The sequence below is a fragment of the Anabrus simplex genome, chromosome 1, assembly GCF_040414725.1.
Source record: "Anabrus simplex isolate iqAnaSimp1 chromosome 1, ASM4041472v1, whole genome shotgun sequence".
NCBI classification, from domain to species: domain Eukaryota; kingdom Metazoa; phylum Arthropoda; class Insecta; order Orthoptera; family Tettigoniidae; genus Anabrus; species Anabrus simplex.
Window position 1 is genome coordinate 1,496,689,078 of NC_090265.1, and position 22,013 is coordinate 1,496,711,090.

The 22,013-nt window shown below is 37.6% G+C and overlaps 1 protein-coding gene across 2 annotated transcripts in view; it reads right to left on the minus strand.

The window, feature by feature from the left end:
* Nucleotides 1-22,013, minus strand: part of vap (RAS p21 protein activator vap) — a 446,783-nt gene that overhangs the window by 5,768 nt on the left and 419,002 nt on the right. For both annotated transcript variants that reach the window (XM_067137984.2, XR_010858638.2), the window contains exon 17: nucleotides 6,052-6,177. In XM_067137984.2, the coding sequence (XP_066994085.1) occupies nucleotides 6,052-6,177 (126 nt within the window). Of the gene's footprint in view, nucleotides 1-6,051; nucleotides 6,178-22,013 lie in introns of those variants that run through there.

Sequence of the window (22,013 nt, forward strand, 5' to 3'; positions counted from 1 at the left end):
ATTTTGGGTTCTGGACACGCATGTTATTATTTATGTTATTTTTATTTAGTTAGCATCCCTACATGTTCAAACCCTTACTCTTTTGAATGATAGAGTCAGTGAGCTGATATCCTTAGAAACGTTATGGCAAAACAAAATTTCATAACTGTAATTTCATTCATGACTGGAGATAATTGTGCATTATTATTATTATTATTATTATTATTATTATTATATCTACTACATAGTCTTGAAACAGCTGTACCAAGCGCAAGCGATATATAATTTTATGTCATCACTGTATTTCACAAGCAGTGTCCAAGCCGCGGTGAGTGAGCGAATATGACAACAGTGGAAGGCAGCAAGCCCCTAGGGCCTGTAGTCTTTTCTTAACTCTGGATGGTCTATAGTTTGTTGTTAAACCTTTGTGATGAGATAAGTCTGTTGCCTTCTTAAATTACGTTGTAGGAGTGAGGAAAAATGTTTGAGAGTAAGTAGCCATAATTATAAAGTTCTATAAGAACACAGTTCATTCTGTGTTGAATTGAACTTTGTTAGAAGTTAAAATGGTAAGGGTGTAAGAAATAAATATGGAGCTTAAACAGTTTAATCTTTAGAATAATGACGAAGAAAAGTATTTTTGATCACTCCAAGTGGGGTATGAAATAAAATTTAAAGTTGCTAGTTTGTTGTTAATTTCGTGTGATGAGGTAAGTCTGCAGTTTTCTTAAAGCATGTTGTAAGAGCGAGGAAAAGATCTTGATGGTAAGTAGCTGTATTTATATTAGTTAGAAGGTGTGGCTGCGGCTTCTTATATAGAGAGTTGAAAGGGAAATGTGGTTTAAAGTCTGTAACAAGAGGAGAGTTTCATATTAAGGAATGAAATTGAAGGAAAGTCCAAAGAAAAAACGATGTGTGTAAAATCACTTACCCCTTTGTCAATTGTGATGTTAATTGGTTACAGTAAAGGTGAGTTAAAGAAAAACGTTAAATATAATTTTATTTATCTTTTTGACTGTTATAGTGTTAATTAGTTGCTATGGTAGCGTTGAAATGACTGACACTTGCGCTTCTGGTGTTATATCGATATGAGATTAGGGGAGGTGAGTGTGGTGGAAGGGTGTGTGTGTGTGTGGGGGGGGGGGGTGCACAGATACACATTTCCAACTTCCCAACCGCTTCAAAACAACATCGATGCACCCATGATCCAAACATTGGCATCTCAATGACTATGTGATTACACGGTAACATTACAGAAGAGATGTCCTGATCACGAAGACAGCAAGAAACATTGATGACAGCTGGATAGACCATAAACTACTTCTTAATTGACTTAGGATTCCTATTACAAGATATCCATCAAAAGCCACGTGTCTATCTCATGCACTCTCCAAGAAGGAAGTATGCCATTGGTAAATACCAGAACTTGATTTTAAACCACTTGCCACACAACCCAGTCAACTCAAAAGATGTAAATTCTGAATGGACCACATTCCAAAATATCATCAAATGATCAGTAGAAGGTGTTATTGGCTTTGAGAAAAGGAAAAGACTAGTTCAATGATAATAATGAACCGATAATCAACACTATCAATGCCAAGTGGGATGACTCTTTTGTCCTTCACACAAGATCCATCTTCTCAGATGAAGAAAACATGCTTTCAAGAGCTGAAGCAGAAATGTCAGGCTCAAATTAGGGACATAAAGAACAACTGGTGGCAACAAAAAGCCAAAGAACTAATGAATTTGACAGATGCTAGGGACCAATGTAATTTTTATGCTGGACTAAAACAGATTTATGGACCTGTCCACGCCTTGTCTGGAAATCTGAAAGCAGCCAACAATACTACCATTCTTACAGACAGCCAAGACATCCTGAGATGCTGGAAAGAGCAGTTCAGTTCAGTTTTAAACCACAGTTTCACAGCTGCTGAGAACTTCCTCCAGCATGTCCCACAATGTCGTATGCAACCTTGGACGGCAATGCCACCAACTTTTCAAGAATACAACAAAGCTCTTCTCAGCCTCAAACTAAGAAAGGGTCCTGGACCAGACAACATCCCTCTAGAATTCATTCTTAATGAAGGCTTACCTCTTAAAACAAGGTTATTTTCTTTGATCCTAATGATATGGGAAACCTAAATATCAGTAGTAAAAACCATGGCATATCTCTGCTTTCCATAGCAGGTAAAATATTTGCCAGGATCCTGTTGAATCGACTTCAGATTGTCTCAGAGAAGATACTTCCTGAATCACGTGTGTGTTTTGCACATCCAGATGCACCACTGACATGATCTTCTGCGCTAGACAGTTGCATGAAAAACGCAGAGAACAACAAAACAATTGTTCTTTGTGTTTTATAACCTGGAAAATGCCTTTGATACAGTGCCTAGAGATACTATGCTGATGGTTCTAAGGCAGTCTGGCTGCCCTGAATCTTTTGTAGGACTTGTCCAGACACTCCACGATGGTATGGTTTGTCAGGTTCTCTATCAAAACAATGTCTCAGAAGAATTTCCAATTACTAATGGGATAAGCAAGACTGTGTGCTTACACCTACACTTCTAGCACTATATCTGACAGCTACGTGGTATGAGAAATCTGCCAACAACACAGGTGTAGGTATTAGTTATCGGTTTGATGGAGGTATTTTTAATCAGGCTAGACTCCGTTCTAAAAGACCAACCCATCTCACCCGCCTAACAGAATTGCAATATGCAGATGATAATGCTTCTCCATCTCATTCTCTTGAAGAACTGCAAATGTCTGTTGACTGCTTTAAAACAGTTTATGAACACTTTGGTCCGACTATCAACATTCAGAAAACTAAAGTTCTTGCACAACCTGCTCCTGGAACCAGTTTGCCAAACTTCAACATCACCATCTCAGGTACATATCTGGAACAAGTAAACCACTTCTCCTACCTTGGGAGTATTCTCTCAAAACGTTGTACCTTGGAGATGGTTGTAGAAAACAGAATACGAGCTGCTCATTGTGCATTCAGACGTTTTTCCATGAATTTCTTTCAAATAAAGATCTAAAAATATCCACTAAACTAATGGTGTACCAAGCTGTTGTCTCCACATTACTATATGGATGTGAAACATGGACTCTATGCCGCTGTGACATCAAGAAACTAGAAGGTTTTCACCAGCAGAAACGGAGGATATTCATGAATATCAAATGGGAGGATTATCTAACCAATGTTGCAGCTCTGGAAAGGGCTCAGATGAACAGTATAGATGCCTCCATCATTAGTCACCAGCTCAGACGGATTGGACATGTCCAACGCATGAGTGACAATATCAACAATTACTGTACAGTGAGCTCAGTTCTGGTAGGAGGACTTGCAGTACCTCTCTGAAACGGTACAAGGATCAGCTGAAAAGACCATGAAGAACACAAACATCGACCCAGTACTTGGCACACACTTGCTGAAGATTGTCCTCACTGGCATGCAACGAATGCATTGCTCTCCAGTAGTTTGAAACAGAGTTGTCAAAAACATATCAGATGTAAGGCTTCTCAGGCGTTTGCTCTATTAACCAGCGTTTTGTCTTAGGTCTGACACTAGACTCACGGAATTGCTAGGCGGGCAATAATTCCATTGTGGAGATTTATCTCCCGTATGCAGTTATCAGACTGTGCCTCTTAATAAGGGCTTCTGATAAGTTCATCTGCATACATCCCAGCGTCAGTGGGTAGGGTCTGACACATCCCACTCTGATGAGTCTAGTGTCAGACCTAAGACGAAACGCTGGTTAATAGAGCAAACGCCTGAGAAGCCTTACATCTGATATGTTTTTGACATTTTTGACATGCTCTATTGGTGAAAAATATCTAATTCCCTCCACGGAAATTTAGAATTTTCCATTTGAAACAGAGTGTCAAAGATGGAAACAGAGGCTCGTCTTAGAAGAAAACTCTGACAAACCCAACCATGCCCACCGCCCTCTCTCAGGTGCACCAAATGTGGTCGCATGTTCTATGCAAGGATTGGCCTGTTGAGCCATCAATGTCATCTGCATAAAGCGGACTAAATGTGAACTGCAGGTGAAAAATGTATACTCGGATACGAGTAACGGCCGCCGCCACCGCCGACTGTAGATGTCCAATAAGGTAGCGTTTTTAGCCCACTATTGTTTAATATTATCATTAATTACCTAATGACCAATATTCAGAAAGTAATTGCGTGGAATATTTTATAAGCGGATGATGTGTACAGATCTCCAAAAGCAAACAAGTAATTCAGGAAGGGCCTGAGCAGTGGAGAGAGTCCCTTGAGAATAAGAGTTTACGTATTAGCAGAACCAAAACAGAGTACAGTGAAACTTCACCAGATGATCACATCTTTATGCTATCTGCACTAATTTCTGACCACTTTTATCCAACATAGAATGATATTTTTGTAAGACCAATGTATTTGGTCATAAAGCAACAATATTTTCCCTTTCAGATGACCAGAAAATGGTGAAAACATATTTTCAAAATGATATTGTACACAGGTGTACACTCCTACATGCACTATTCTTGGGATGTCTGATCCACATTGTTACCATAGAACAGCAAGTGTTTACGATATTCTTTCACTAGAAGAACAAATTTCTATAATAAGGGAGAATGATAAAAGGAAGACCCCAATGTGACATAGCAAGCGAGTTTGATGCAGAAAAAGCCAAATCCTAAACTGTATTGCAAAACGAGAAAGCCTTTCTCGTGGACAGTCGAGAATTCTTCTGGGGATGCAGAGCACAGTTTTCTGCGAAATGTTAAGAATTTCACCTTATTTTCTTGACACGGCACAAGCCCAAAAGCCTATACAATATCATGTCTATACGTACGGACCGCGAAAGCATTAACGGCAACTTTGATCTGTTATCTCAGATGATGGGAAGATAGATGCAGAAATTATATGTAGAAAACCACAACTTGGAGCAAATGGGGCTCACAAACTGGAATTTTATGCAATGCAAGAATGCCAGTTAGAACAAAAGGCAAAATTTATCAAGCAGCCATGAGGATTGCCCTGTTGTACAATAGCAAGGGCTGTACAGAAAAGAAGCTCCATGAATAAAACCTGCAATGGGCTAGCAGGGTCATGCTTAAAGCCAAGGTGTGTAACAAATATATATGGGTAGTTTAACTATCAGAATCATGTCTGAGATGGTATGGATATGAGATTTTCAGAACCGATGATTACATTGCGAAGAAATGCTCATTCATCGCTACGGGGAGAAACCGAGGTACACCTGTAACCACCTGGCTGACAACTGTCTCTAAAGGGACACGAAAAGGTTGGGTTTCATTGAAGAAAACATACTACAAAAAATAAATTATTTTACACGAAAAAGAATGTAATTTCTGTCTAATTACAGTAGTTTATTTATATTCAATATGTTTAAAAAATATCCAACAAGAGTTGCACGAAAATGTCAATCATTATAGCTATTATATTCAATTATAAGGTATTGTCGTTATGGATGTTTGACATATCTGATCAGTAAGGGAAGTCAAATTATTAATGAAGGAAAACAATAGAGACAAATGCTTCTAATACAGCCCACATTCAAAGTTCTTCTCCTCATTCCCCAAGCAGTTGTACATCAGGTCAAACAAATACACCTATGCTTTCCCTATAACTGATTACCACTCTCACAAGGCTTCGAGTTAAAATGAACAACTGCTGTTTCACAACATAATACTACATTAAGGAATCTAGAATATTTCAAGACAGAAGGAAAAATAGATGAAACAAAAAAAAGTCAATCAGTACTGATCTGCATTTAGGGCAGTCGCCCAGGTGGCAGATTCCCTATTTGTTGTTTTCCTAGCCTTTTCCTAAATGATTTCAAAGAAATTGGAAATTTATTGAGAGGAGAGTAATGGAGGGTGAGAGCTTTCACAAATGCAAGAAGTTCATAGATGATGAACAAGGACAGCATCTGAGGAAGATTAAGAAAGATGGACGAATAAAGAGGATAGATTACACATAAAAACAGAAGATTTATAGAAAACAATTCTTCTCGTGACAAATTTCTGACAACAAAACCATTTCCAATGCAGTAAACGTACCTGTGTTTTGCTAAGCACCTGAAGTTCTTTAAGATGTGAAACACAGATATGGTGCAGGGTGCCCAAATCTCGTGCTGGATCACCTTTTATTCGAGCCTCCTCTGGTTCAGGTTTCTCTGTCAAGTTCTATAACAAACATATACCATAAAAAAAAAATAACAGAAGTAAATAACCATTCTCTCAGTTCATGCACTAATTTTTTAACAGTTCGGCAGCCTCCTCAGAGTGATATCATACCTTACCCAACATAATTTAATGCTGCCTACATGTGCAAGCTTAACCTCAGACTGCAGTAACCTAACTGGCTGCCCTTCCCTACACCAGTTTGTAGGCCTGGAGGAGCCTAGGCTATCTGTGTAGGCTTAACCTAACATAGCTAAGAGTGCAGACTTAACCTCACACTGACCATGCATTAACCTAATGGGCTGCTCTTCTCTACACCAGCTTATTGTTGGCACTTTGCAACATTGCGGTCATCAGACTAGTGTACTTAGAATTTGTTTGATAACCTGCATTACTATAGTAGTATGTTAAAATGTACTTGTATCAGAGAAGGGGTGAAAACACCCTTAAACTAAAAACTCAATATCTTTCAAACCAAAACAGAAAAATGATTTTTCATTTAAAATTCATTAAAAATATCCTCTAACATGTGATATAGAACAACTCACCCCTTGCATTACTATAGTAGTATGTTAAAATGTACTTGTATCAGAGAAGGGGTGAAAACACCCTTAAACTAAAAACTCAATATCTTTCAAACCAAAACAGAAAAATGATTTTTCATTTAAAATTCATTAAAAATATCCTCTAACATGTGATATAGAACAACTCACCCCTGACTGTTTCTTTTCAAAGTTTTAAGGTAAAAATGACTTTTAAATGTCAAAAGAGTCCTGAGTATACTTTAAATGAGTTTTAGAGTAAAAAATAAGTTGGGGTGAAAACATCTCTTAACTTAAAGATTTAATAACTCCTAAACCGATGGTCCTAGAAAACTGTTTTAGCTTAAAATTTTTCAAAAATTATTCTCTAACAGGTATTATATATCAATTCACCACCAACTGTTTATTTTAAAAGTTTTGGGATATAAAGAAAGTTTAATGTTAAAAATGTATAGGATCTAAATGTTTAGTGTAAAAAATTAAATTTGGGGTGAGAACATACCTTAACTTAGAAATTAATTATCTCCATAACCAGTTGTTGTAGGAAGCTGTTAGTGAGTTTAAAATGTTTCATTTTACCTTCACATAACGTTTCTGCTCTTTATCTGTACATTTGCAAAACATTATGGTGGCAGGAGTGCTTAGAAAATAACTAATTTTAAATTTATAGGTTATCCTGTGCATATTCTTATAGGATTAACTCAAGGTCGATGCTTGTATGTTTTAGCTAATGAGCAGGGGCTAAAGGGCTAATGAGCAGCAGATAAAGGGCAAATGAGCAGTTGCCAATGAGCAAGGGCTAAAGAGCTAATGAGCAAGAACAAATGAGCAGGGGCTAATGAGCAGTCATTAATGAGCAATCGCTAATGAACAGAAGGGCTAATGAGCAGTTGCTAATAAGCATGGGCATATGAACAGGGGCATTTGAGCAGGACATTGAAAGTTTTAGTTTGTTCAATCATTTTCTCACACCTCAGCAAAATTCTACACCTAGAGTTCCAGGTCATTGGCCCCCCATAATGGTACTTATTGCTAGGATAGTAGAACCATGGTATTTATCATGTTGCGGTACTAATCAAAAGTACCGTAAACTCGTGGTGTTCCACACATTATGGTACTACTCACAGGTAATGTAATGCGCACATGTAACACAGACCTATGGTGTTTCTCACACTGCAGGCTTTTGGCACAATCTACCACTAAGACCAAGTCGTCAGCATAGGCCAGACTGCTTACTACATTTCCACTTAACTGAATCCCTCCCTGCCACTTTATACCTTTCAGCAGATGATCCATGTAAACTACAAACAACAAAGGTGATAGATTACAGCCTTGTCTAACCCCTGTAAGTACCCTGAACCAAGAACTCATTCTACCATCAATTCTCAATGCAGCCCAATTGTCAACATAAATGCCTTTGATTGATTTTAATAACCTACCCTTAATCCCATAGTCCCCCAAGTATGGTGAACATTTTTTCACTCGGTATCCTGTCATTTATGTTTTCTCCAGAACTACGAAACATAAGCATAACTGTCTAGTATTCCTCTCGTAGCATTTTTCAATTACCTAGCGCATACTGAAAATCTGATCCTGACAGCCCCTCTGAGGTCTTAAACCACACTGGTTTTCATTCAACTTCCTCTCAATCACTGATTGCACCCTCCCTTCCAAGATGCCAGTGAATACTTTGCCTGGTAAACTAATCAATGAGATACCTTGATAGTTGTTGCAATCCTTCCTGTTCCCTTGCTTATAGATAGGTGCAATTGCTGTTTTTGTCCAATATGAAGGTACCTTACCAACACTCCATGCTAATGTTACTATTCTATGAAGCCATTTCATCCCTGCCTTGCCACTATACTTCACCATTTCAGGTCTAATTTCATCTATTCCTGCTGCTTTATGACAATGGAGTTTATTTACCATCCTTTCCACTTCCTAAAGCGTAATTTCACCAATATCATTTTCCTCCTCCCCATGAGCTCGGGTGTTCGCGACACCTCCATGAAGATTTCCTTTTACGCTGAGAAGATTTTCAAAATATTTCCTCCACATGACCAGTGATTCCCTGGGATCTATGAGTTCACCTGAATTACCCATAACACTGTTCATTTCCTTTTTCCCTCCCTTCTTGAGGTTCTTTATTACTGTCCAGAAAGGTTTCCCTGCTGCTTGACCTAGCCTTTCAACATTATTATCAAAATCTTCCCAAGACTTCTTTTTGGATTCAACAACTATTTGTTTCATTCTGTTGCTTTCATTTACGTACAATTCCCTGTCTGCATCAGCCCTTGTTTGGAGCCATTTCTGATAAGCCTTCTTTTTACGTTTACGAGCTGCTCTTACTTCATCATTCCACCAAGATGTTCGCCTTTTCCCATCTTTACACACAGTTGTTCCTAGGCATTCCCTTGCTGTTTCCACTACAATATCCCTGTATGCCACCCATTCTCTTTCTACATCCTGAACCTACTTACTATCCACTGTTTGGAACTTCGAACTAATCATATCCATGTACTTCTGTTTAATTTCCTTGTCCTGGAGATTTTCTACCCTGATTTGTTTGCAGATAGATTTCACTTTCTCTATCCTAGGCCTGAAGATACTTAGTTCACTACAGATCAGGTAGGGGTCTGTTTCATTGAAAAATTCCGGAAAAACCTGTACATTCCTAACAGATTTACTCAATTCGAAGTTGGTTAAGATATAGTCTCTTATGGATCTGGTATCCCTAGCCTCCCATATGTAGCCTTATGATTGAAGAATGTATTCGTAACTGCTAAACCCATACTAGCACAGAAGTCCAGCAAACACTTCCCATTCCTATTACCTTCCATATCTTCCTCACATTTACCAATCACCCTTTCGTATCCTTCAGTTCTATTTCCAACTCTCGCATTGAAATTGCTTATCAGCACTATCCTATCCTTGCTGTTGACCCTAACTACGATGTCACTCAATGCTTCATAAAACTTGTCAACTTAATTTTCATCTAAACCCTCGCATGGTGAATACACTGAGACAATTCTCGTCCTAATTCCTCCAACTGCCCAAGAACAGTCCTATCCCATACTCTGCCCTTCCCTTTTTAATACCCGTCAAGTACACTTTATAATCTCCTCTCTCTTCCTCCTTATCCTTCCTTACCCGAATATCATTTACAAAGGAGTAGTGTTATGAAACTGTTGCAAACTTTGGGCTGGGAAGACTCAGGAGTAGGGAGAGATCAGATGCTCTACTATGAAGTGTGTTTCGTGTTTTCAGTGGTGAGTTGGTGTGGAATGACGTAAGTAGAAGAGTGGATATTTTAAAAGTAGGAAAGATCATAATATGAAGATAAAGTTGGAATTTAAGAGGGCAGATTGGGGCAAATATTAAGTTTGTTGAAAATATTTAAGAAAAGGCTAGGTAAACAACTGATAGAGAATCTGCCACCTGGGCGACAGCCCTAAATGCAGACCATTGATGCAGATGATTGATTTGATTGAGCAAAAAAGAAGGTGGGGGATAGTGTCGAGGAACATGGTATACAAGGACTAAATGAAAAGGCTGAAGGAAACGCACTAAGGAAGAATGGACAGCTGTGAAGAATGAGGCCAGTAGGGCTGCTGAAGAAAGGTTAGGAAGAAAAGAAAGATCAACTAAGAATCAATGGATAACTCAGGAGATACTAGATGTGATCGATGAACGTCGAAAGTACAAGAATGCAAAAAATTAGGAGAGCAGAAAAGAATACAGGCGATTAAGGAATGAAGTGGATAGAAGGGGCAGGACAGCTAAGGAAGAATGGCTGAAAGAAAAGTGCAAGGATGTTAAAGGTTGTATGGTCCTAGGAAAGGTAGATGCTGGTTATAGGAAAATCAAGGAAACCTTAAGAGAAAGAAACCTAGGTGTATGAATATTAAGAGCACAGATGGAAAACCAATTCTAGGAAAAGAAGACAAGGCAGAACGATGGCAGGAACATATTAAACAATATCATGGAAAATAAGTAGATGTTAAGGTTCTGGAACAAGAAGAAACTGTTTATGCTGATGAAATGGAAGACCCAAGTTTGAGCTCAGAATTCAACAGAGCCTCAAGAGTTCTAAATATTGCATAAAATGAATTTCATTATAAATCCTGTAATGTCATACGTATACTTAAAAGGTATGGTCAAATGTTCCACCTTTACAATACTAATTTTTTAAATTTAATTATTTAAATAACATTTAAAAAATAACAGAACATGTTTCATCTATCTTGTAGACATCATCAGCCAAAAAGTTTAAAGATTAAACACAAAGGACAAGGACAAAAACACATTAAAAATAATTGGGACTGCCGAATGCGTCAGTTAAAATGTTGAAGAATATGCTAGAATGATCTGAGCACAACACTTGAATACTGTTGAAAGTGAAAATTAAAATATTGAACACATGAGACGATTCAATAAAATTGGTAGCAGAGGCCTCTTAACGTGATGATGCTGTGTTGACATACAGTTTGCCGATGAGTTGGTAGAAACTTGGTGATATAGAGCACAGAGTTTAGTTTCAGTAGAATGAAGACAATTGTTAAACGTATGTTAAACACGAGTGAGGATTCCAGTAAAATGGTATTGAGTTCATCTTGTTGGCGTGATAATGTTCACAATTCTTGATAAAAAAGTAGACGGAATATCTGATCATTATTTTGTAAGTGGAATGTGCAATGGAGTCCCCAATGGAGTGCCCTAGAACGAGAATGACAGCTATTATTAGCGTTAAAAGTAGGCAAGTTTTTGAAGCATCTTATAATACAAAAGAATGAATGAAAATAAAATGCGGCACATGTGATTACTTACGTTCCCGCCTAACCAAGAAAGGCTCGCCCAGCGTGTGTAGATGTTTATGGTTGACTGGAGGCGAACTGTGGAGGCCGTGTGTGTGGAAGCTGGTATGAGGAGAGAGTAGGGAAAGGCTGGAAACAATAGGCGGGCTGCGACTGTGTGTAGGCTTGTTACGAGGCTTGACAAAATAGGAACTGTTGAGTAATGTTCACAGTTTCTGAAATTTCATTTAAATTGTAAGCAGGATTGCATTTTTGGTCTATATTAATAAAGATGTTTTCTAAAACTTTGAGTAAATTGCCCTTGTAATAAAAATATTCTTTTTAAGTCCTGCTCTATGGAGGTGAAGGAATGATGGGACTCTGTTACATGAGTGCTCATGGCGGAATATTTTTTGTGGTTGGCGACGTTGACATGTTCTTTATATCTAATTAAAAAGCTTCTTCCAGTTTGCCTAATGTAGCTCGCAGAACATTGGTTACAATTTAACTTATATACATCTGATTTGTTGTATTTATTCCTGATGTTATTGATTTTGTGCTGGTTATAAAAGAGACTAGTATTGTTGTTGACTGTTTTAAAAGCAATATTACCGAGCTCGATAGCTGAAGTCGCTTAAGTGCAGCCAGTATCCGTATTCGGGAGATAGTAGGTTCGAACCCCTCTGTTGGCAGCCCTGAAAATGGTTTTCCGTGGTTTCCCATTTTCACACCAGGCAAATGCTGGGGCTGTACCTTAATTAAGGCCACGGCCGCTTCCTTCCCACTCCTAGCCCTTTCCTGTCCCATTGTCGCCGTAAGACCTATCTGTGTCAGTGCGACGTAAAACAACTAGAAAAAAAAAGCTATATTGTCATTATGTTTCTTAATAATACTGGTGATTTCATAAATATTTTTATTGGTGCAAGTGAAGGTGATGTAGTTATCTATTTTCCTTTTTTTGTTTCTCTGAGCAGAGTTGAAGTGGATTTTGTTAACAATTTTGCTGACTATCCTGTCTATGAAATTCCTGCCAAAACAGTTTTTTCTCGCTATTAAGTAGATGGTATTGAGTTTTTTTTAATGCTCTGCCAGATAAAGGGACGTAAAAAGCTCTATGAATTAAGCTATAAAAAGTTGCTCTTTTTTGAGAGTCCGGATGCATCGAATCTTGACTAATGGTGTTTACGGTTTGGGTGGGCTTTCTAAAGATAGTATAAAAAAATTTCTTGGAGCTGCTGTTAATAGTGATATCTAAAAAGTTTAAAGAATTATTGATTTCAACCTCAGAAGTAAACTTGATCAATGGATTGACCGCATTTAGCTGTTCAAGGATGATATTGCCGTTGGTGCTATTATGATCTATTATGGCAAACGTATCATCAACATAGCATGTCCAGAACACAATACCTTTAATTTTATTATAAATTTTTGTGTTTTCCAAATGGTCTAAATAAATTTCCACCTACTTTTAAAAAATCAAGAATTGTTAACATCATCACGCCATCATCACGTTAAGAGGACTCTGTTACCAATTTTATTGAATCGTCTCATGTGTTCAATATTTTAATTTTAACTTTTAACAGCATTCAAGTGTTGTACTCAGATCATTCTAGCGTATTCTTCAACATTTTAACTGACGAATTCGGAGGTCCGAATTATTTTTAATGTGTTTTTGTCCTTGTCCTTTGTGCTTAATCTTTATAAACTTTTCGGCTGATGATGTCTACAAGATAGATGAAACATGTTCCGTTATCTTTTAAATGTTATTTAAATTATTAAATAAAATTTTAGTATTGTAAAAGTGGAACATTTGACCATACCTTTTAAGTTCTAAATAGGAACAAGGTACCTGGAATTGATGACATACCCTCAGAATTACTGACCGCCTTAGGAGAAACCAGCATGGGGAGGTTATTCCATTTAGTGTGTAAGATGTATGATAGAGGAGAGATGCCATCCGATTTTGACAGAATGGGGTGCTGTCAAGTATGAAAACTACAGCACCATTAGTATCTCATACTTGCAAAATTTTAACACATATGACATATTTACACAGGAATGGAAAGACAAGTTGAAGCTGAGCAGGGAGAAAATCAGTTTGGCTTCAGAATAGGAACACTTGAAGCAATCCTGACTATCTCGGGATCAGATACCGGGAAAGAAGAATTATCTACAACCTGTACAAAAATCAATCTATAGTGATAAGAATCAAAGACTATGAAAAAACAGCAGCAATCAAGAAAGGAGTGAAGTAAGGCTGCAGTTGTCCCCTCTCCTTTTCAACGTTTACGTATAACAGGCAATAAAGGAAATCAAAAGTATTTGGAAAAGGAATCACAATCCAAGGAGAGGAAATCAAAAGCCCAAGATTTGCAGTTGATATTGTTACCGGTATTTTACCTAAGTCTGCAGAAGATCTGGAGAAACTGCCGAATGGTATGGACAGGGTCCTGGAGAAGGAGTACGAGATGAAAATACATAAGTCCAAAACAAAAATAGGAGTGCAGTCGAATGAAGCTAGGTGATGCAGGAAATATTAGATTAGGATATAGAGTCTTAAAGGAAGTAGATGAATATTGTTACTTGGATAGTAAAATAACTAATGATGGAAGAAGTAAGGAGAACATAAAATGAAGAATAGCACAAGCAAGGAAGGCCTTTGTTAAGAAAAGAAATATGCTCACTTAAAATACTGACGTAGGAATTAGAAAGATATTTTTGAAGACTTTCGTCTTGTATGGAAGTGAAACATGTACAATAACTAGCTCAGAAAGGAAGAGAATAGAAGCTATAGAAATGTGGTGTTACAGAAGAATGCTGAATGTGAGATGGGAAGATAAAGAGATACTGAGTCAAACTGGTGAGAGGAGAGAATGTTTTGGTTAAATTTGGTGAGGAGAGGAGATAGAATGATAGAATACAACTTAAGCCACCCAGAACTTTTTCAACTGGTTTTTGAGGGAAGTATAGGCAATAAGATGATAGGGGTAGACCAAGCTATGAATATCACAAGCAAATTACAGGAGATATAAGATGATGTAATTACACAGAAATGAAAAGGTTAGCATAGGATAGGGTGGCACGGAGAGCTGCATCAAATCAATATATGGACTGGTAATGCAACAACAACAACATAACCATTTCTTTATTTCCATACTTTTTTCTTCTCTGTTATTTCTTTTTCACTTTTTTTCCTACCACTACTATGGTCTCCATCAAATGCTACTTCTGACAAGGCTGTTACATCTAACTGTGTATGATTTGCTTTTTCCACCAAGAAATCATTAATTACTGTCTCTGTCCTTCTATTTTCCCCTATCCATATCTTAAAATCTTTCCACTATTCTTCTTTTTGAACCACAAATTGCCCACATTTAACCCATTTCTCAAAACAAAAATCCACCAAATTCACTCCCTCTTCATTCTTCTTTCCATATCCAAAAGGTCCAATTACTACTTCTATCACATCCTACCATTGCATTACAGTCTCCCATGTCAGTCACTTCCACATCCTTTATTTCCCTCTGCAGTGTCTACAGGAATTTGTACATCTCTTCTTCTTTGCATCCAGTCTGGGGTGCATATACACTTGGATGAAATCCTTTACTCCATTCTCTGTTCTTTACTGTATCTTTATTATTTTATCACTTATCTACATACTCAACCAACATATTGTTGGATATCCCTACTTTATTCTGTGCCGTATGTCCTCCACTCCTGAAGTACTACTTTCTTTTTCTCCTTCCCACTCAACTTTAATCAATCCTATTATATTCTCCTTCTCCATGAATTCAATCATCTCTTCTGATTTTCCAATCAGTGACATGAAGTTGATTGTCACCTTCAAACTGTTCTCTACTGGTCGCCCACTTCTCACAGTTTTCCCAGAATAAAAACTGTGTATCGCTTCTGGGGAATGCCCTACGCTTTCCTGAGGCTGATCTAAAAGTGACATTTTCATTTTAGGCTGTTATTATGATGGGGTCGTCACTCCCAAAGGCACATTTTAGAGCTACTGCCAACAAGTGACCAGGCCACTCGTACCACGGAGTACAGACACCTTCTGCAGCCGCCTCTAACCTGGGGCAGACACTACTCGATGGGTTCCATTGTTATTTCCTACACCAAGGGACTATCACCTCACCTAAGGAAACTCGTCCACTGAAAGCTGTTGGTCACCTTAGGGAATCAGGTTATTTACTACCGCCCAACACTCAGAGTTGAGATGCTGGCTGTATGGCCTACTCATTCCCATGGCGAGATAACCAGCCAGACAATTAGGGCTGAAATGTGTAAGAAAAATTATGTTTAAAATGAAATACGATAAGGTCATTTTTATATTTTAAAAGACTTTTTACATCTCTGTAAAAAAAAAAAAGGCAGATTGTCCACACAATGATGTAGATGTAGATGTTGATTCCCATGGGAATCAACATCTACATCATTTGATGGCCAAGCAGGCATCTATTTTTGGAAATGAGACATAGCTCTCTTAGTGCATTGGCACTGCTGGTGGCTTCAAATAGCCTATGCAGTGGCCTCCATGGTATGCACTAGCCTTGCGTCTTGGGTGGTGTGCTAAGTCCCAACTGACGAGCCTAACTTAGCACACGAGGGCGAAACGCAGGTAACCAAGAATGAGTTAGCTGGAAAATTTATAATGTCCAATAACGGACCATTATATTGGTATTGTCCACACAAGTAAATTACACGTATATCATGTAAAAACTGTAAGAAGTAACTTGCCAAATCTGCTTATACCATACCATTCTGTCAACTGAATAGTAATGATGCTCTTATAAAGACCCACAAAAATAATCTAAACCTACAAATATCTATATGAGACATTTCACTTTCAAAACTTACAACAAGATATTTCTAAAAATACTACCACTAATCTTAAAGAACTGAGGCACACAATTTTCACTTGGAATTTAACCTTTTAAGTGCTGAGTTACCAGTTGACTGTTTGGTACCTCAGTGCTCAGTTTTTTCATTTGTATATAAAAAATTTGTACAAGCCTCAATTTGTAACTTGTCAGTCGGGTGGTTAGCTTAAAATGTTTATAAATGTTGGTTCTTTATAAATCTAAATGCAAATGGAAAATCCTACACTTATGTTCAATATTATTTTGAGAGAAAACAAAATTACACTTTTGTGCCCATGCATGCATTATCTTTATACAAAGTAAAGAGCCCAAAATAATAATATTTCCTAAAATCTGTAGGCAACTAATACATGTAACTTCTTAGAAGTACATAAGTTGAGATCTTAAAATACTTTCTAAACCTCAAATGTGGTGATAGTTAAATGTTTTCTACTGGTGGTTTGTGACGCCGATTTGTAGCTGCACCAACTTCACTGGCACAAAAGTTTTTAAAAAATCAATGATTTTTGGGTTGTGATCAAACACTACTTGGCCCTCAGAGCCTGTCACAGTTATTCGAAAGTCTGGTGAAGAAAAGTAATCTATCCGCCACGAAAATAGTGATAAAACAGCTTTTGAACTCATTGTGTTTTTCTTCTTTTGTTTAGAAAGAGGCTCTGTTTCTCTCTCATATACAATATTTTCAGCACTCTCTGTATCACTCACACTTTCAAAATGGCTTAACAATTTATTAAAATCATCGTCTCCATCATCACTTTCTGCTGTGGTTAATAACTGAAAGATTCTGTGATCTGAAATAACATCGCTGCAAGAGCAACTAGATTGTTGTTCAGCCACGTTTGTTTACATAACAGATGAACTCCACAGACGTCTACAGAAAGCTCCGTAAGTTACTTCCCAAAGCTATAATCTCTGATCAATTAGTTCTACATAATGCCCAACAGATGGCAGAACATGTCAGAGATCAAATTGGCACTCAAAAGTGAACTGGGAAACTGAAAAAATTAAAATTCTCCAAGCATTAAAACCTAATCTTATTTCACATAAAAACACATATTGTAAAAATCTATAATAAGCATATAAATAGGCAATATTTGTTATTCAATAAAATGTAAAATGTTTCTGTGCTATAATGGTAATGCCAGCGAAAGGCAATCACGGAAAGATAAGGCGATGGAGATTACTGTAAATTAAACTGCACACTGGCCGAGTGGGATTGTGTCACTCCTGAGAGCAAGTTTAGTTACTCAGGTCCTTGTATCATTCCTAAGGTTGTGTGATTTTGTCTGAATTTCTAAGACAGAAGAAATATTTCCTTCAGTGTCTACTGCTATTCTTTTTTACTGATCAGTGATTCACTGTAAATTTGTGTGTAACCTGCAAAACAATGCCGAAAGTGAAGTCTACTACACGATCGCGTTTTCAACAATATGCAGAGGAATTTAAAAACATTTTCACTACCGATGGAAAAGTATTATTCTGCCAACCCTGTGGTAAAACAATAAGTGCAGATCAACGTTCTCAACTAACCCAGCATTTGTTTAGAAATAAGCACATTGCAGCTGCTTCGCGTGTGTGGTTGGGATAATTACCAATAGATGGACCAGCTACTTCAAATGTAGGCTCATCCAAATACTCCCAGTATTATTTAGATTTATGTAGAGCATTTGTCTGTGCCGACATTCCTCTTGGCAAAATAAATAATCCGGGACTGAGAAAATTCCTAACAAAATACATTAATTTTAAAATACATACATGTTTTTAAATTCCTCTATGTATTGTTGAAACTATCTCCCAAAAGTTACAAACAAACTTTACAAAGAATTCAGGCAGTATGTGATAGCAAAAAAACTGTGGGTGAGCATTGACGAAACCACTGATTCAAGTGGCAGAAAACTAGGAAATGATGGTGTGTTGAAGAATGACAAAACTGCTTGTGAACATTCTTATTTGCTAGCCTGTGAAGAAATGCCTGCTGCAAACCATGTCACTGTAGCTAGGTTGTTTAATCCTCTTGCATGAATTATTTCTTGTTTGTGTTTGGTGATAAACTCTTGTACGTGATGTGATTTACCATAATGGAATGTATATACAATTTTTTGTGAATACTATTCTAAGGCCCGGTTTCTTCAACAGTATGTTAAATTTTACTTAACAAATGTTAACTAACAATTGTTATTAATTTAACACTTTGTTTAAAAGTGCCCTGTTTCACGAACACATTTCCAACATTTGTTATGAAACAATTGTTAAAGACAAATTAACACATTTCAGTGAGATTTCTGAACGCGTTTGACAGTGAGCGTCTTTTGTTTATTTACATAAAGCGCTCTTAGTGGTGTGTTGAAGTAGTATTTTGTCACACAGACACATGGTTCACATTATTATAGGTTATGGTTAGCGGAGACCAATAAGACGTAAACATGTCAAGTAAGAGGCAACAAAAGCATTATGATGAATGCGAGTTTATATTTCATTTAATTTTAATTTAAAATTATGCGACTGTGCTTAAAAAGTGAAAGAACGGACTGTTATATCGCAACATTCGATATAGCCTATTCTTATATTCTTAACACCGGGAAAATGTGATAATTTATGTGTTTTGAATGGTTTTTGAGCATTATTTTATTGCGGGGAAAATAATGTAATGCCTTGTTAATGCTGCAGTGGCAGCAGGAATCCTTTGCAGGATTCTACACACTTTTTTTTTGTACTCGTGAACATGGTCGCCTACAATTACATGAAAAGTGTCTCAAGCATAATATCTAACAAGTATAGCCCAGACCCTGTAGTCAACCGATTTCACTGAGCTTCAACGTACCTGTGGGGAGACATTCAATGGTAACTCGTGTATAAGGGTGTTAAAAGACGAACAAATTTTACTTATACATGTCAGGTCCACAACCTAATAACTTCTGAAAAATTGATGAATCCCCGATTCCAATACAAGGCATATATACTTAGGAGTTACATCACAGCGGAAGGGAGTGGTGGCCAAGTGGTCATCGTATTTGTCTGCGAACCATGTAGCCGTGAATTCGAGTCTCATCACAGCTATGATTTTTGCACAAAATAAATTAATATGTCCGCCTCTGTGGTGTAGTGGTTAGTGTGATTAGCTGCCACCCCTGGAAGCCCGGGGTGGATTGCCGGCTCTGCCACGAAATTTGAAGAGAGGTACGAGGGCTGGAATGGATCCACTCAGCCTTCAGAGGTCACCTGATTAGAGGTGGGTTCGATTCCCACCTCAGCCATCCCGGAAGTGGTTTTCTGTGGTTTCCCACTTCTCCTCCTAACTTAAGGCCAGGCCGCTTCCTTCCCTCTCCCTTGTCTTCCCTTTCCAATCTTTCCATCCCCTAACAAGGCCCCTGTTCAGCATAGCAGGTGAGGCCGCCTGGGCAAGGTATTGGTCATCCTCCCAAGTTGTAACCCCGACCCAGAGTCTGAAGTTCCAGGACACTGGAGGGTAAACAGATAAATAAGAAGAATAAGAAGACGATTAAGTTAATATTTGAGGGAACGTTAAGATAAAAACTGGAATAAGAATATTACAGAAATTGCAGTACAGTTTATTTTCTACCTGAAATTAATATAGGCCTAAACGTTCTCACAGTTACTCCTGGATCTCTTTATATATATATCTGGATCTCTTTCTATTAACTTTAGGTAGAAAATAAAGTTCCACTGCAATTTGATTATTCATTTTATTCACATTTTACCTTCATATTCCCTGAAACAATAATTTAATTTGTATTTTAAAAGTATGTCTATGGCTGGACTCGAACTCACGTCGTCGCAGTTAGGAGACAAGTACGATGACCACTGGCCCACTGCTCCTCTTGTCGGTATTGCAACTTTTCAAGTATATAGATGTTGTATTAGAATCGGGGGATTCATAAATTTTTCGGAAATTATTAGGTTGCAGACCTGACAAGTTTGAGTAAAATGTGTTCGCATTTTAGTGTTCTATCACCTCCATGTGGTCCGAAGCGGATCCTGCCTCATGATCTTTGTCCTCACTGTTGGAAACTCCGTATTTTCAATATTGTCTAGTATCTTGTTCATTATGGCTTTGGTAATTAGAAATATAACTTCTGACAACTCTAGAAAGTAGTTATTTCTTAGTATGGGTCGTCCTTTGCCTTCTTCAGCTTATAAATAGTCTTCATACAGCAGTAAAGCTTCAAACTTACGTCTTCTACATGCCTCCATTTTGAAATTTTAGCAGTTGTTAAGAGGTTTAACATAGGGCTGCTGCCAGGTTAATTTAACACAAGTATTAACATTTGTTAGAGTTAACAATTCTTGATGAGACGACCATTTTGTTAAATTATGTGTTAAGTCTCCTTAACAGCTGAGTTAACACTTAAGATTCGTTGAAGAAACCGGGCCTAAGCTTTTAACATTCAGAAATGGATCATTTCTGCCTACAGGCCATGGGTACGTATTCCAAAGCGTAAGTATACTTGCAAGACCGGAGGTCTGTAATACCTTTGAGGTTGATGCAAGAGGTACTCCTGGCCTGTGGTAACTGGATGGGGAAGGCCCACGGAAAAAAAAATGGGGGTTGGTAGGCATGGATGTTGACAGGTTTGTAGGAGTACCTTTGGACGTAGGGCTGTTTTACCATCTGTTATATAAATAAAAGCAAGGTATCACTGGTATATGTGTCATATTGACTGTAATGTTGAGAAGGCAATAGGGAAAATGTACAACTGAGATTAAAAACGCATAAGAACTCCACAACCTCATATGAGGTCATCATGCACGAGAGGGTTAATGAAGCCGCGCACATACTTCAGCCAAAAGGTGTAAAATATGACAGTGTATTACTTCTAATTACTGATAGTGCAGCTTACATTAAAAAATCAGCTGAAGGCCTTCAGTGGTATACTATGCAGGCAATTTTGAAACTTTTGCAGCCTTCGTGAATGCATTAGATAAAAACGATACGTCGTCAATTGAGATTCTTCAAGAGTTACTGAAAGACAGCTCTCTGAAAACCGATTTGGTGTTTATATCTGCTAATATAAGCTTCCCGTGTAAAATCATAAGCATACTTGAAAAATCTACTAATCTGTTGTCCAAAACAGTGAAGGAAGTGCGTGCTGTTGAAAAAATAGATTCACTTTCGGCTTTGCAGGTACATAGACTGTTAAATGTCAAATATCAAACTTTGTTCTGTAAAAACAGAGGGTTTAAAAAAAATGTGCGAAGTTGCTAAAGTATTGGAGAGTGCTCATGTTGGTGAAAATGAAGGTGTCAGTGTTGGTGACATTCCTCTCTTTAATTATGCACATCCGACATCCTGTGATGTGGAGCGATTATTGTCTCAGAATAAGGCATTCTTTAGAGATAATCGACATGCATTTGTGATGGACAATTTGGAGACAACCTTTGTTGTTCACTGCAATTCGAAGATTACTTCTAGCAACTAATATTCCAGCATGTGATTGGTGAGTACAAACTGCTACAATTTTTTCAGAGATGACAGGTTGTTTTAGCTATATTTAAACAAAACATTACTGTTACTGTAAATATCATATCTACTTGGACACATTAAAAATTAATATACCGACCGTACTGTACTTTTCCATATACAGATATCCATTTGC